The sequence below is a fragment of the Ahaetulla prasina genome, chromosome 18 (assembly GCF_028640845.1).
Source record: "Ahaetulla prasina isolate Xishuangbanna chromosome 18, ASM2864084v1, whole genome shotgun sequence".
NCBI classification, from domain to species: domain Eukaryota; kingdom Metazoa; phylum Chordata; class Lepidosauria; order Squamata; family Colubridae; genus Ahaetulla; species Ahaetulla prasina.
The window spans coordinates 10,055,719-10,071,741 of record NC_080556.1 but is presented as its reverse complement, the minus strand read 5'-3'; the positions used below and the strand labels follow the sequence as shown (position 1 = coordinate 10,071,741).

Below are 16,023 nucleotides of genomic sequence, written 5' to 3'. Positions count from 1 at the left end.
GAAAGGAGATAGAAGAAGGAAGGAAATGAAATGAAGGCAGGAAAAGAAAGGAACGAGAAAGTGGAAGGACAGAAGGGAGAGAGGAAGAAAGCGTGACAGGAAATAAGGGAAAGTAAGGAGAGAAAGAGGAAGGAAGGAAGGGTGAGAGAAAAAAGATGGAGAAAGAAAAGAAAGGAAGAGGAAGAGGAAGGAAGGGAGAGAGAAAGGAAGGAAAGAAGATGGAGAAAGGAAAAGTAAGAGAAAGGAAGGAGGGGATGGGAGAGGAAGGAAAGGAAAAGAAGGAGTGAAGGGGAGAACAAAGGAGAAAGTAAGGAAGGTTGAAGGGAAAGAAAGGAAAGAAGAAGAAAGAGAAAGAAGGATGAAGGAAGGATGAAGAAGAAACGAGAGAGGAAGGGTGGAAGAAAAAGAGGGAAAGGAAAGAGAAAGTGGAAGGGTGAAAGAAAGAAGAAAGATGGAGAAATAAAGTAAGGAAGCAAGAGAGAAAGGAAGGGAGAGAGGAAGGAAGGATGAAGGGAAGGAAGGGAAAGGAAAATGAATAAAGGAAGGGAATGAAGAAAAGCAGGGAATAAGGAAGGATGAAGGAAAAGAAAGGAATAAGAACAAGAACAAGAAAAGATGAAGCGAGGCTGAGGGAGAAAGGATGGAAGGGAAAGAGGGAAAGAAAAGAATGGAAGGGTGAGTGAAAGAAGAAAGATGGAGAAAGTAAGGTAGAAAGAAAGAAAAAGGAAGGGAGAGAGAGAGAAAGGAAGGAAGAGGAAGAAAAAGGAAGGCAGGAAGAAGCAAAAAGGAGAGAGTAAGGATGAAGGGAAAGAAAGGAAAGTAAGAGGATGAAAGAGAGGAAGAAAAAGGAAGGAGGAAGCAAGACGGAGGGAGAAAGAGAGGAAGGATGGAAGGAAAAGAGGGAAACAGAAGAGAAAGTGGAAGTGTGAGAGAGAGAAGAAAGATGGAGAAAGTAAAGAAGAAAGAAAGATAAAGGAAGGGAGAGAGAGAGAAAGGAAGGAAGGAAGGAAAGGAAGGAAGGAACAGAACAAAAGAAAGGAGAGAGGAAGGATGAAGGAAAGAAAAGGAAAGTAAGAGGACGAAAGGGAGAGAAAGAAGAAGGCAGGATGAAGCGAGGCTGAGGGAGAAAGGGGAGAGAGGAAGGATGGAAGGAAAAGAGGGAAAGAAAAGAGAAAGTGGAAGGGTGAGAGAAAGAAGAAAGGTGGAGAAAGGAAGGAAGGGAGAGAGAGAGAAAGGAAGGAAGGAAGGGGAAGGAAAAGGCAGGAAGGAAGAGAACAAAAGAAAGGCGAGAGTAAGGAAGGACGAAAGGAAGGAAAGTAAGAGGACGAAAGGGAGAGGAAGAAGAAGGCAGGATGGAGCGAGGACGAGTGAGAAAGGAGAGAGAGAGAGAGGAAGGATGGATGGAAGGAAAAGAGGGAAGGGAAAATCGGGCGCGGGGACTTCTCCCATCCTCTGCGTGTGACGTGTGGCTGACATTCTGGGTCTGGGTTGCTGCTGCTACCCTCCTCCTCCTCCTCCTCCTCCTCCTCCTCCTCTGCTCAGCTGGCCGAAGGGCTGCTGGGGCCAGAGGGAGAGGCAGGCAGGGCTACCATTGGATGCTCCAGCAACCCATGGCTGGGCTGCGATTGACGGAGAGAGTGCAAGGGGTGGGCAGCGGAGGAGAGCTTGGCGCTGGCTCCCCTCCCCTCCTCGGCCGCTGGTGCAGCTTCACCGAGGAGGAGGCCCGGATCCTGTTCGGTCCCAGCCATGGAGGCACCGCCGAACGACACAAGAGGGGAGACTTAACGGGCACCCCCTCTGCAACCTCCGCCCCGCTTCTCCCCCCCCCCCCCCGCCAGAGGAGACGAAGGAGGAGGCTGGCTTTCCAAAATACACATCATGCTGCTCTTTCTCCCCAGGTCACCCTAGCCTGGGCACCAAGACGGGGGTCCAAGCTTTGGGGTAAGTGGACGGCTCCCTAGAGCTGCCTCGGCGCTGCCAGGGCAGAGGGCATCTTCCTGTCGAGCCATTGGGCCGCTCTCCCTCTCGCGCCCAAGTTTCTGCGCTTCTCTTTTTTTTCTACAAACCTACTTTATTTTTTTGGGGTCCCATTTAAATCTCCCCCCCCTTTTTTTTTTTAAACTAGGGAAAAACAACTTTCCACGCTAGTGCAGAGCCTTCGAATAACACACACATACCCCGTGGTTTTGTAGAATCCAAAGCTAATTGTAGGCATCGCCCGAGTCATAATGCCAGGTTTGCAGAAGAGGGAGCAAGGCCAATGGGCACGGTGTATAAAGTATCCCGAATGCCAGGCGAGAGAACTTTCTGAGCCTGGGCTGGAAGAGGGAACGGTTTATATATAACCACCTTGGGGTGTAAGTAAATTCCATCTAGGAATTGGGTGGGAACAAGCGAAAGGACTAAAGGTTTGCATGCATTTACCGTTATACCATACTCGTTATACATTATACCATACATCAGGGGTCTCCAACCTTGGCAACTTGAAGCCTGGTGGACTTCAACTCCCAGAATTCCCCAGCCAGCTTTGCTGGCTGGGGTATTCTGGGAGTTGAAGTCCTCCAGGCTTAAAAGTTGCCAAGGTTGGAGACCCCTGCCATACATTATACCATAAATTTGCCATACTAATTCATAATTCATAATAACAGAGTTGAAAGGTGACCTTGGAGGTCTTCTAATCCAATCCCCTGCCCAGGCAGGAAACCCTACACCATTTCAGACAAATGGTTATCCAACATTTTCTTAAAAATTTCCAGTGTTGGAGCATTCACAACTTCTGCAGGCAAGTTGTTCCACTTATTAATTGTTCTAACTGTCAGGAAATTTCTCCTTGGTTCTAAGTTGCTTCTCTCCTTGATTAGTTTCCATCCATTGCTTCTTCTCCTGCCTTCAGGTGCTTTGGAGAATAGCTTGACTCCCTCTTTTTTGTGGCAGCCCCTGAGATATTGGAACACAGCTATCATGTCTCCCCTAGTCCTTCTTTTCATTAAACTAGACATTCCCAGTTCCTACAACCGTTCTTCATATGTTTTAGCCTCCAGTCCCCTAATCATCTTTGTTGCTCTTCTCTGCACTCTTTCTAGAGTCTCCACATCCTTTTTACATCGTGGCGACCAAAACTGAATGCAATATTCCAAGTGCGGCCTTACCAAGGCATTATAAAGTGGCACTAACACTTTACATGTTACTAAATTTACCATTTAGGCAAGAAAAACAAAATGCACAGGTACAGTATATATGGTATCTCGCTCAATAGTAATAACTGTGAAAGGGATCCTAGTGGTAAACCATTTAGATAGGAGCCAGCCGTGTGCAGCAGCTGCCAAAAATGCCAACACAGTTCTAGGCTGCATCAACAGAGGAATAGAATCAAGATCACATGAAGTGTTAATACCACTTTATAAGGCCTTACTTAGTAAGGCCATACTTGGAATATTGCATCCAGTTTTGGTCACCACGATGTAAAAAAGATGTGGAGACTCTAGAAAGAGTGCAGAAAAGAGCAACAAAGAGGATTAGGGGACTGGAGGCTAAAACATATGAAGAACGGTTGCAGGAACTCAGTATGCCTAGTTTAATGAAAAGAAGGACTAGGGGAGACATGATAGCAGTGTTCCAATATCTCAGGGGCTGCCCCAAAGAAGAGGGAGTCAAGCTATTTTCCAAAGCACCTGAAGGCAAGAAAAGAAGCAATGGGTGGAAACTAATGAAGGCAAGAAGCAACTTAGAACTAAGGAGACATTTCCTGACAGTGAGAACAATTAATCAGTGGAACAACTTGCCACCAGAAGTTCTGAATGCTCCAACACTGGAAGTTTTTAAGAAAAGGTTGGATAACCATTTGTCTGAAGTGGTGTCGGGTTTCCTGCCTAAGCAGGGGGTCGGACTAGAAGACCTCCAAGGTCCCTTCCAGCTCTGTTATTCTATTCTATTCTATCAGGTTGGGGGTAGCACACGTGTACCCTTGGCAGGGACTGTCTACAGGATGGATAGCCTCAAGAGATCCCAGACTGGTTCCTTGGGCTCACCCCTTCGGTAAAGGAGAAATGACCCTCTTTTGCACTCACAGAATATTCGCTTCTTTCTTCTCTTCCCCTCTAGAGCCCCCAAATGCGTAAAAGTAGAGTCTGCCGTTAAATTCACCCTGTATTATAGGTAATCCTCGATTTAAGACCACAATGGACCGACCCCAACAATTTCTGTCATTAAGTGCGATATTAAGAGAGTTTTGCCCCGGTTTAACGATCTTTCTTGCCACTGTGGTTAAGTGAATCACTGCGATCAATAAGTTAGTAACACGATTTATTATTAAATGAATCCGGGTTCTCCGCTGACTCTTGCTTTGTCAGAAGGTCACACAAGGGGATCACGTGACCTTGGGACACAGCGACGGTCATAAGTACGAGCCAGTTGCCACGCATCTGAATTTAGCTCAGGTAACCATGGGGATGCTGCAGCGGTCGTAGTTGTGAAAAACGGTCCTTTTTTTCAGTAAACTTTTGTAAATCGAGGACTTCCTGTATACTGAACGGCCTTTCCAGTGTGCCAAATCAACATCACAGCAGCGATTGGTGATCGCAATCTCAGGCTGGCACTGCAAAGCTAGTTAACAGTCATTGTTTTACTTCTTAAAGACGGAATAGATGGCACCGGTAGATTAAACTTTGCTTTAAGGTCTTTTTCGAGCCTTAAAGGGTGAAGATTAGATTTAGATTTAGATTTATTGGATTTTTATACCGCCCTCCTCTCGAAGGATTCAGGGCAGATGTATTGCAGAATTAGCATTCAGCTAAAGGAATCCGTTTGAATTAAGGAAAGGGTATTTTGAAGTGTGTGTGGGTGTACGCGTTTGTGTGTATGTGTAAAACACAAAAAGGAATGGGATGCTCCTCCAAATTTGTGGGATGCTCCTCCAAATTTCCATAACTATCTAAGCACTTCGCGCTTGTAAGCAATATCCTGCATAACAGGAAACGAGCTTCCTATACTCTTCTCGGTTGTCCTCACCACTCTCTGTACGGACTTTCTACCTGAGGCACGTGCTTCCGATTCTACGGTCATTATAGGAATGCAATCCTATTCCCGTTTCCCTGTATGTATTCTCTTTATACGCTTATTGTTAAATATAACATCCAGCCGCTACCATAAAGTAGAACCAAAAGCATAGCAGGGCTAAAAAAATACAATAACGAATACGGAGTGACATTTGCAAAGAAAGAAAACAGAATCACGTTATATGGAGTAACGTTTGTAAAAAAATGAAAGTAGGTCCATTAAATTTTAATGCAGAAGCTGCTCGGTCCTTTAATGAATTATTGAATGTAAACCGATAAACCCGTGTTTCTCAACCCTGGCCGCTTTAAGACAGGTGGACTTCAACTCCCAGAATTCCCCAGGCAGCATAGAATTCTGGGAGTTGAAGTCCACCCGTCTTAAAGTGGCCGAGGTTGAGAAATCCTGATATTATATACCAGGGGTCTCCAACCTTGGTCCCTTTAAGACTTGTGGACTTCAATTCCCAGAGTTCCTCAGCCAGCAAAGCGGGCTGAGGAACTCTGGGAGTTGAAGTCCACAAGTCTTAAAGGGACCAAGGTTGAGACCTATATATATATATATATATATATATATATATATATATATATATATATATATATATATATATATATATATATATATATATATATATATATATTTACATTTATATCCCGCCATTCTCCAAGACTCAGGGCGGCTTACAGTGTGTAAGGCAATAGTCTCGTTCTATTTGTATATTTACAAAGTCAATTTATTGCCCACCCCAACAATCTGGGTCCTCAGATTATATACCATATATTCCTCTACCTTCTCAGTTCTGGTATAGCACAATATGTGATTTTGGACACAATGATATGAATATAACATGCTTGGATTTTTTTAATATTCTGTTGTGTAAAGCAGGGGTCTCCAACCTTGGTCCTTTTAAGACTTGTGGACCAACTCCCAGCTTTGCTGGCTGAGGACTCTGGGAGTTGAAGTCCACAAGTCTTAAAGGGACCAAGGTTGAGACCTATATATATATATATATATATATATATATATATATATATATATATATATATATATATATATATATATATATATATATATATATATATATTTACATTTATATCCCGCCATTCTCCGAAGACTCAGGGCGGCTTACAGTGTGTAAGGCAATAGTCTCGTTCTATTTGTATATTTACAAAGTCAATTTATTGCCCACCCCAACAATCTGGGTCCTCAGATTATATACCATATATTCCTCTACCTTCTCAGTTCTGGTATAGCACAATATGTGATTTTGGACACAATGATATGAATATAACATGCTTGGATTTTTTTAATATTCTGTTGTGTAAAGCAGGGGTCTCCAACCTTGGTCCTTTTAAGACTTGTGGACCAACTCCCAGCTTTGCTGGCTGAGGGACTCTGGGAGTTGAAGTCCACAAGTCTTAAAGGGACCAAGGTTGGAGACCCCTGGTGTAAAGTGTCTTAGAGAGTATTAAATGCGAAGGTTTATTTCTTTAAGGACACTTTTGCTGTATGATGATGAGGAGGAAAATTTCTTAAATAATGAATAACTGCCGTTGCTTCCTGCTTGAGCAGGGGGCTGGACTAGAGGACCTCCAAGGTCCCTTCCAGCTTATTCTATTCTATTCTATTCTATTCTATTCTATTCTAGTCCTGTCCTGTCCTGTCCTATCCTATCCTATCCTATCCTATCCTATCCTATCCTATCCTATCCTATCCTATCCTATCCTATTCTATTCTATTCTATTCTATTCTTATTCCTGTTCTATTCTATTCTATTCTATTCTATTCTATTCTATTCTATTCTATTCTATTCTACTCTACTCTACTCTACTCTACTCTACTCTACTCTACTCTACTCTACTCTACTCTTTACTGGGGATGATGGGGTGGCTCAGGGGTGCAAACTATGGTTTAGCATGGGTGTGAACAAAGGTAACCACCAGTTGTACAATCCAGGTTGAAGTCAAGCTTGAAAATTTCCATTGCTGTTTAATAACGGCATTCTATGGGGTATAGCCCAGCAGCTGCTGTTAATACTAACAATATTAACAAACAGTGTTAATAGCTAATCACATTTAAAACATTAAACTGAGCACGTTCAGAAACCAGCTTGCAAGGCTTACTTAAGTCTGAATTCAGGTAGTCCTCGACTTAACGACCCCAATGGAGCCCCAGGTTTCCCTGGCTGAGTCAAAGTGCGTTCTGCTCCATTTTACGACCTTCCTTGTCACAGCTGTTAAGTGAATCATGGCCGTCGTTAGGCTAGTGACACGATTGTTAAGTAAATCTGGCTTCCCTGTTGACTTTTGCTTGTCAGAAGGTCACAAAAGGGGATCGCGTGACCCCCGGGACGTTGCGACCATCATAAATATGAGTCAGTTGCCAAGCCTCTGAGTTTTGATCACGCGGTCATGGGGATGTCGCAACTGTGGAAAAAATGGCTGATAAGTCACTTTTTCAACGGCGTTGTAACTTCGAACCGTCGCTAAGCGAGCATTGTAAACTATGGGCTACCTGTAATCCACAGATGGTTTACTCATCGCCTTTATTTACAATATCCTCCCCTGCCACGAGACAAAACAGATTCATTAGTCTAAACAGAGTTGACTGAAACAGGAAATACGATCCCAAATCCCGCTTGGCTTCGTAGGACAAATGGAGAGAGAGAGAGAAAAAAAAAAAGAGAGAAATTTCCAGACTGTTTTTGAAATTTATTCATATACAATCTGTTCTTTTTGGCTTTATAACCTAAGGATACAAAACAAGATAAGAAGGGAAGGCGGAAGGGGAAAAAAAAATCGGGAAACTTCAAAATCCAGAAAACGGCAACCAGTTTGGTTCAGAGGCTGAAAAAAGCATCAGAAACGGAGCCTCAGAAAAAAAGCCTCAAACGGAGCTTCAGAAAAAAAGCCTCAAACGGAGCTTCAGAAAAAAAGCCTCAAACGGAGCTTAGGAAAAAAGCCCCAAATGGAGCTTCAGAAAAAAAGCCCCGCTTAGAAAACTGAGCTTAGAAAAAAAGCCCCAAACGGAGCTTCAGAAAAGAAGCTTTTCAAACAGAGCTTCAGAGGCTTTTTTCAGAAGCTTTCAGAGGCAGAAAAAAAAAAGCAAAAAAAAAAAAAAAGCAAGGCTCACAATCAAGGAACCTGCTGCTAAAATTCGCCTCTGAGAACAGCTGATTGGGGGTATTCTGGGAGGCCGATCCACCTGCCAATCAGCTTTTTTCCTTATTTTCCTCCCCAAAAACTACTCCGAAAAATACGGTAAGCGCATGTGCAGCCAGTCCCCGCCAGTTCCTCTGGTTAGGGTTAGGGAGACAGAGCTGGAAATCAGATAAGCTGGCAAGAGGAGCCCCGTCTTGCTCCATGCGCCCCAAAATAATAAGACCTCCCCCGAAAATAAGGCCAAGCACTTATTTCGGGGTGCAAAAATAAAATAAAATAAGAAAGGGTCTTATTTTCGGGGAAACACGGTATTTTTCCGTGGTCCTAGGACAGCACCTTGTATTCTCAGTTGGCTTAATTGCCCTTTTAACAGGATATTCAAATCGCAGCTGGTGCTCCGAAATATAGCTCGTCCTTGACTGTTCGTTTAGTGACCGTTCGTTTAGTGACCATTCAAAGTTCGTTTAGTGACCGTTCGAAGTTACGACGGGACTGAAAAAAAAAAGACTAATGACCATTGTTCCACCCGGATGACCGTTGCCGCATCCCCACGGTGACGTGAATTACATTTGGAAGCTTGGAGACCGACTCAGCTTTACGACGGTTGCAGTGCCCCGGAGTCACGTGATCCCATTTGCCGACCTTCTGACAAGCAAACTCGGTGGGGGGGGGGAATCAGATTCACTTAATGACCGGGTGACTAATTTAAGAACTGCAGCGATTTACCATATTTTTCAGAGTATAAGAGTAAAAGTGGGTGAAAATTTAGGTGTGTCTTATAGACCAGGGCTCTCCAACCTTGGTAACTTTAAGCCTGGAGGACTTCTACTCCCAGAATGCCCCTTTGCTGGCTGGGGCATTCTGGGAGTTGAAGTCCTCCAGGCTTAAAGTTGCCAAGGTTGGAGACCCCTGTTTTTTGGGCGTTTTTGGCCTCCCACGGAGTTTTCTTGTTTTCCTCCTGTAAATTTAGGTGCGCCTTATGGTCCGAAAAGTACGGTACTTAACAAAGGCGATAAGGCAAGTCGTGGGACAAAGCTCACTCAACCAATTTCTCGCTTAGCAACATCAGCTTTGCGCTCAATTGTGGTCATAGGTTGAGGACTCCCTGCACAAAAATTTAGGAATTTCCCTCCTCGTAGTCTCAAAGCGCTTCTTTAGGTATCCTTGCAAAAAACAAACAAACAACCCACAACAATTTTAGAATATGGAAAGAATAGAATAGAATAGAATAAAATAGAAAATATGGAAAGAATAGAATAGAATAGAATAGAATAGAATAGAATAGAAAATATGGAAAGAATAGAATAGAATAGAATAGAATAGAAAATATGGAAAGAATAGAATAGAATAGAATAGAATAGAATAGAATAGAATAGAATAGAATAGAATAGAATAGAATAGAAAATATGGAAAGAATAGAATAGAATAGAATAGAATAGAATAGAATAGAAAATATGGAAAGAATAGAATAGAATAGAATAGAATAGAATAGAAAATATGGAAAGAATAGAATAGAATAGAATAGAATAGAATAGAAAATATGGAAAGAATAGAATAGAATAGAATAGAATAGAATAGAATAGAATAGAAAATATGGAAAGAATAGAATAGAATAGAATAGAATAGAATAGAATAGAATAGAAAATATGGAAAGAATAGAATAGAATAGAATAGAATAGAATAGAATAGAATAGAAAGAATAGAATAGAATAGGAAATATGGAAAGAATAGAACAGAATAGAACAGAACAGAATAGAACAGAAAATATGGAAAGAACAGAATAGAACAGAACAGAATAGAATAGAAAATATGGAAAGAACAGAATAGAACAGAACAGAACAGAATAGAAAATATGGAAAGAACAGAACAGAACAGAACAGAACAGAATAGAAAATATGGAAAGAATAGAACAGAATAGAACAGAATAGAATAGAACAGAACAGAATAGAAAATATGGAAAGAATAGAACAGAATAGAAAATATGGAAAGAATAGAATAGAAAATATGGAAGAATAGAACAGAATAGAATAGAACAGAACAGAATAGAATAGAATAGAATAGAAAATATGGAAAGAATAGAATAGAATAGAATAGAATAGAATAGAATAGAAAATATGGAAAGAATAGAATAGAATAGAATAGAATAGAATAGAATAGAATAGAATAGAAAATATGGAAAGAATAGAATAGAATAGAATAGAATAGAATAGAATAGAAAATATGGAAAGAATAGAATAGAATAGAATAGAATAGAATAGAATAGAAAGAATAGAATAGAATAGGAAATATGGAAAGAATAGAACAGAATAGAATAGAAAATATGGAAAGAATAGAATAGAATAGAATAGAATAGAATAGAATAGAATAGAATAGAATAGAATAGAATAGAATAGAATTTTTTATTGGCCAAGTGTGATTGGACACACAAGGAATTTGTCTTCGTACATATTTCATGATTTTGTGCATCTGAAAGAACACCGGGATTACCGACTTTCCCGAAGTTTGGCCAGTCCCAAATTCAGTGGGTGTTGAACAATTTTGGGGGGGGGGGGGCTTTCCAGGAACTGAGTAGTTGGACACACACACACACACACACACCAGCAAAGAGGAACTTGATTTACTTGTCTGATCCACAAAAGCAATTTGTAAGTTACAAGACACGCCTTTCAGGCCTCCTATCTCCGTTTAGTTTTTTTTTCCCCTCCCATCCAGTTTGGCAGATGATAAACCTAGAGATTGACGGTTGTGAAATTTTGGACTCTGTTCTCCATTAAAAAATAACAACACCACACACACGCGCACAGACACACAAGCAAAGACACTCACACAAATTGCTGCAAGCAAAGGTTGACCCCGGACATTCTTGGCTGCCGAAATGTTTTGGGCTTTTCCCCCCTGATTTTCTTCTGGCGTGTGATCAAGCGTTTCTTTCGACCCACAACGAATGGAATGGAGGCGAAAGGTGTTTTCGAGTACTTTCCCCCGGCTGGCTCGGACTACACCTTCCCTCATCCCCGGCCTGTGGCCGGGTGCCAAATGCAAAACTTTGGGGGAAAGGCCAGTGGTGAAATTTATTACTACCGGTTCTGTGGGCATGGCTTGGTGGTGGGGTAATGTCCCTGGGTGGGCACGGCCAAATCTTATTATTTATTTATTTATTTATTTAAAAGCATTTTTTCTACAGCCTCTTCCACTGAAGAGGTTGTAGGAAAAAAAAAACTTTTAAAAGACTCTGACAATCCCAGCTGAGCCGCGCGATCATCAGAGGCTTTTTTAAAAAAAAAAAAAAACTTTTAAAAGCATTTTTTTGGCCGAAGAAAAAAAATGCTTTTAAAAGGAAAAAAAAAACCAACCTTCTGATGATCGCCTGGCTCAGCTGGACATGGGGGGTGGTGGGGGTGGTGCAGGGATTTTTGCTACCGGTTCTCTGAACCACCCGCCGCCATCGCTACCGGATCGGACGATCCGGTCCGAACCGAGAGCATTTCACCCCTGGGAAAGGCTAATGCCAAATTCTATCCTATTTCTGATTCCTGCCAGGCTGAGTTCTTTCCCTGGTGTCAAATTACCACAAGCCTAATTTTTGCAAATTGGACACTTTTCAGTTGTGTTTCGCTAAAAGGCCCAAGCTAGAACTAACATGCTTTGTCAGTGCAGGAGCGGTACTTGTGTTTCTGACTAATCAGGTGGGTTATGTTGTGCAAAGGCCATTGCGGAGCCTTTTTACCACCCAAGCTGGCCACTTCCAAAACTGTCTCTAAAGCCTCTTCAATCTAACAAGTGCCGTATGGATGCCACCCGATCGATCGATCTCCACAGCCAGCCAGGTTTCTCCGCCATCTGGTTCCTGCCAGCCAGTTTTGTGATGGGAAAAAACAGGCTAATTTTTACCCGCCTTCTGTCGGCGTGTTGCGGTTGGAGAGCTAACTGGGTGATCCTATGTTAGCCGTGTTTTACGGTTGTTTTCTCACTTCGGGGCAAACGCGTTAGCGCTGTTGCCGAACTTGGCAAAAGATAGAGAAGCCAAACACGTTTTGTCAGCTTGTTGGATTGCAACACATGGTTGGCCCCGCACGTCTCCTCTTGCCACGCCCAGCGAGGTAGACAGCCGGGCAAGGCGATGCCTGCCCTGTAACAAAAGTTTTCTCCCTGCCCTTTGCTTGAATGCCCTCGAGGCGATTCCAGGCCAGTGAATGTCTTGAGTTGGCCTCTTTCCATCATCGTCTCATTCACTAGTTCCTGGAGGAACCTCAATGAGGACTAGAGTGATGAGGATTGCCCCGCTTGTCTACAACTGAAAAACAATGGGGTGCATTTTCCTCAGAGGTCCCGCCCAGCATAAACTAAAACAACATGGCAATTTATTCTGAGCAAAAAAGTGGCCTAAGCTGGAATCCCAGTTATAATTTTGGACTGTGTTATTCTCCTTCCCTCTTCTTAACAAGGACATCTAAGGAGGTTGAAGGACCGAGTGGACATAGGCATGAATTTCCCGAGGCACAAAATCTGAAAAGTAAAATTTTTACCTTTGCAAGCACAAGAAGGGATGTGGGGGGGTGGAATCACGCCCCGATGCCATGGGCTGCCTCTGCCTTTTTAGCTAATCCCTGCACGGATTGCATGCTGCCCCTGACCCATGGGAGGATATGCCCACTGCGAACGACCTTCTGGAAAGAAGAAGCTTTAAATGAGGACGAACGTTGTTTTTTTTTTAAGAAGAGCAAATTCCCTGCTGAACAGATTTAATTTCCTTTTCTCCTCAGGGAAGCGGCAGGGGAAGGAAAGTCGACAGAAGCCCCACAAGGAAAGTGAGGGAGACAGAGTGAGATGACCTCTTCCCAGCCCCCCAAAAGGGCATCGCTAGGTACCGTCGCTTGCAAAAAAAAAAAAAAAAAAGAATCAGACGGAAAGAGGCACCCAGGAATTGGTGCAAAGGGTGGCCCGGAGATCTGCACTTATATAAAATATCTGTTTCCACCTATATCCATGATGGGGAACCTATGGCACACCAGCCACCGCCCCAAGCCAGCTCCACCATGCATATGAGCGCGCCTCCCGCCAACCAGCTGGTCTTTGGGTCTCTGCCGTGCATGCGCAGAGGGCAGGGCCTTCCCCGATCTCCGCAGATTCTCCCCACCCCCAGCGCGCCCTACCTTTCTACTCCATTTCTGCCACCCGCATCCGTCTGGAAGCCAAAACGGGATGTGGTGGGGAGACCACGTGAGGGCCTCCCTCGCCTCGTTTTGGGCCTGGAAAGCCTCTTCCACCAACCTGGAAGCCAAAACGGGGTGCGTGGGGGGGCCACATGCATGGGGGATATGCATACACGGGGACGGGGCACATGCTCAGGGGGTGCTCGCATTACATTTCGGGGATTGGGGCACCCACGTGCGCATTCGCGCACGCGCTTTGGCCCCTCGGCACCAAAAAGGTTAACCATCACTGACTAAGTGTCCACAGTGGCAGGGAGTTCTGTTTGCCTATAAACGCAGAGCAAGTGGCTAGGCCTCATTGTCGCTGGAGGGAACGTCGAACGTAAGGGGGCATTTTCCTTCTGACAGGTAGTCTTCGATTTACAACCATAACCGAGCCCGGTCGTAAAGTGTGCCAGACCCGTTTTTACGACCTTTTTTTGGTAGTGGTCATTAAGTGAAACTGGGGGTCATTAGGCAAACACACGATTCATCATTTTTTGCAGAAAAGTAAATCTCTGGTTCTGGTAAATTGTGGTCACATGACCATAAACGGGTCCGTCGTCGCTCGAACCGTCACTAAGCGACCAGTTGTAAGTCAAGGACTGCCTGTCCCAGTAGTCCTCGATTTACGACCACAATCGAACCCAACATTGATGTTGCTAAGCGAAGTATTTGTTAAGTGCGTTTGCCCCATTTCTTGCCACGGTTGTTAAGCGAATCATTGTATTTGTTAGGTGCGTCACACGGTCGTTAAGTGAATCTGGCTCCCCCATTGACTTTGCTTGTCGGAAGGTTGCTAAAGGGGATCGCATCACCCTGAGACAACAGTCACAAACATGAGTCCGTTGCCAAGAGTCTGAATTTTGATTGGGGTTACGGCCACGGTTGCGTGAAAAACGGTCATAAGTCGCTCTTTTCACTGCTGTTGTAACTTTGAACGGTCACTAAATGAACTCTTGTAAGTCGAGGACTACCTGTATTTCAGTGGTGGGATTCAAATAATTTAACAACCGGTTCTCTGTCGTAATGACCAGCTGGGTAGGTGTGGCTTGGTGGTCATATGTGACCATATGGGTGTGGTCAACTCAACGTCACTCACGTCGATGAGCACTTCGCCTTAGCTGTTACAATGTAATAAGGGCTAACCAAAGAGGCAGTTTCTGTAAGCAGGGCAATAAGGATTAGGCTAGAAACACCACCAGAATGTTTCCTCCCTGCCTTCCTTACAGGATTAGCCCTGTAAAGTCGAAAAAAAAAAAATAAGATTTCTTCTAACAACTGATTCTCCGAACTGCTTAGAAAGTTAACAACCGGTTCTCCCGAATCGGTGCGAACCGGCTGAATCCCACCACTACTGTACTTGCAGTGTAGACTGCGGTTCCTTTGCATTCCTGCAACTTCAACTTAAAAGTCTCGCCACGAACTTCTGTGCTTTTCGATCTGTTTTAAAAATCGCTTTTCCTCCCAAAAGGTTTCCAGGGAGACTCTCTCAGCAGCTTGGCTTACTTACATGAGTCGGTAGCAATGTTGATCCCACTCCAGCTTTAATCCCTGGTCTTTAAGGGGCAGCTGGACCTGGTCTAAATCGGGACTCAGCCGAAACCAGACTCCGCGCAAGGACGTTTCACTCCAAGCTGAGCTAGAGAAAGACGAGAAGGGCGGGGAAGGGTGGGGGGGAGGCAGGAATCATATATTTGAAAGAAATATCTGGTTTTTTCCAGCTATCCACTTTCAAGTCTGACTCTTGTCCGTTTAGAACCAGACTAGAATCTTACCAACCAGTGGTGGATTGCCACTGGTTTGCCCCGGTTTGAGCGAACCCGTAGTGGCGGCAGCTTGAGGCTCCACCCACCTGCTTGGATGTCATCACGGAGAAGGTTCTGCGCTTGCGGAGAAGATTCTACGCAGGTGCAGAAGCGCCATACATGAGCGAAGCGAGCGAGCGTGCTCCCGATTCCAAACCGGTAGCGAAGAAAAGTGGAACCCACTACTGCGAGCAACCCAGTGGTGGGTTGCTATCGGTTCGCCCCAGTTTGGGCGAACTGGTAGCAGTGGCAGCATAAGGCTCCGCCCACCTGCCTGGACATCATCATTGACGCTCCGCGCATGCTGAGAAGGTTCTGCGCAGGCGGAGAAGGTTCTGTGCAGGCGCAGAAGTGGCATACATGAGCAAAGTGAGCAAGTGTGCTCCCGATTCCAAACCGGTAGCGAAGAAAAATGGAACCCACTACTACTACCAACCAGTGGTGGGTTGCTACCAGTTTGCCCCAGTTCAGGCGAACTGGTAGCAGCGGCAGTGGGAGGCTCCACCCAACCGCCCGGATGTCATCGTGCAGAAATGGTGCGCAAGCGAACCGGTAGCAAAGATAAGTAAAACCCACCACTGCTACCAACCCTATCTGAATAAATAACTATTAACACCATCCTGATTTAAATTTATAGAGTCACGGGGATCTCTTCATTTTACTAACCTTCTTCCAAGATTCTCTTTTCTTTCTCTTCGGCACCCCCAGATTTATTTGACGTTTCGGGGTTCGCGGCGTCCAGCATGAGCAGCCTTGGAGAAAGGCAAGGCAGGACCTCTACCCTAAAAAATAAGCGTTTAGAAGGAAAGG

General features: G+C 44.1%; 1 protein-coding gene across 1 annotated transcript in view; it reads left to right on the top strand.

Annotated features, from left to right (window-relative positions):
- Positions 1 to 1,149: 1,149 nt before the first annotated feature.
- ARHGEF10L (Rho guanine nucleotide exchange factor 10 like) overlaps positions 1,150 to 16,023 on the top strand; it is a 131,889-nt gene continuing 117,015 nt past the window's right edge. Inside the window, exon 1 of the mRNA XM_058161524.1 lies at positions 1,150 to 1,941. Within this exon, the coding sequence (XP_058017507.1) occupies positions 1,353 to 1,941 (589 nt within the window). The 5' untranslated portion in view covers positions 1,150 to 1,352. The remainder of the gene's footprint in view (positions 1,942 to 16,023) is intronic.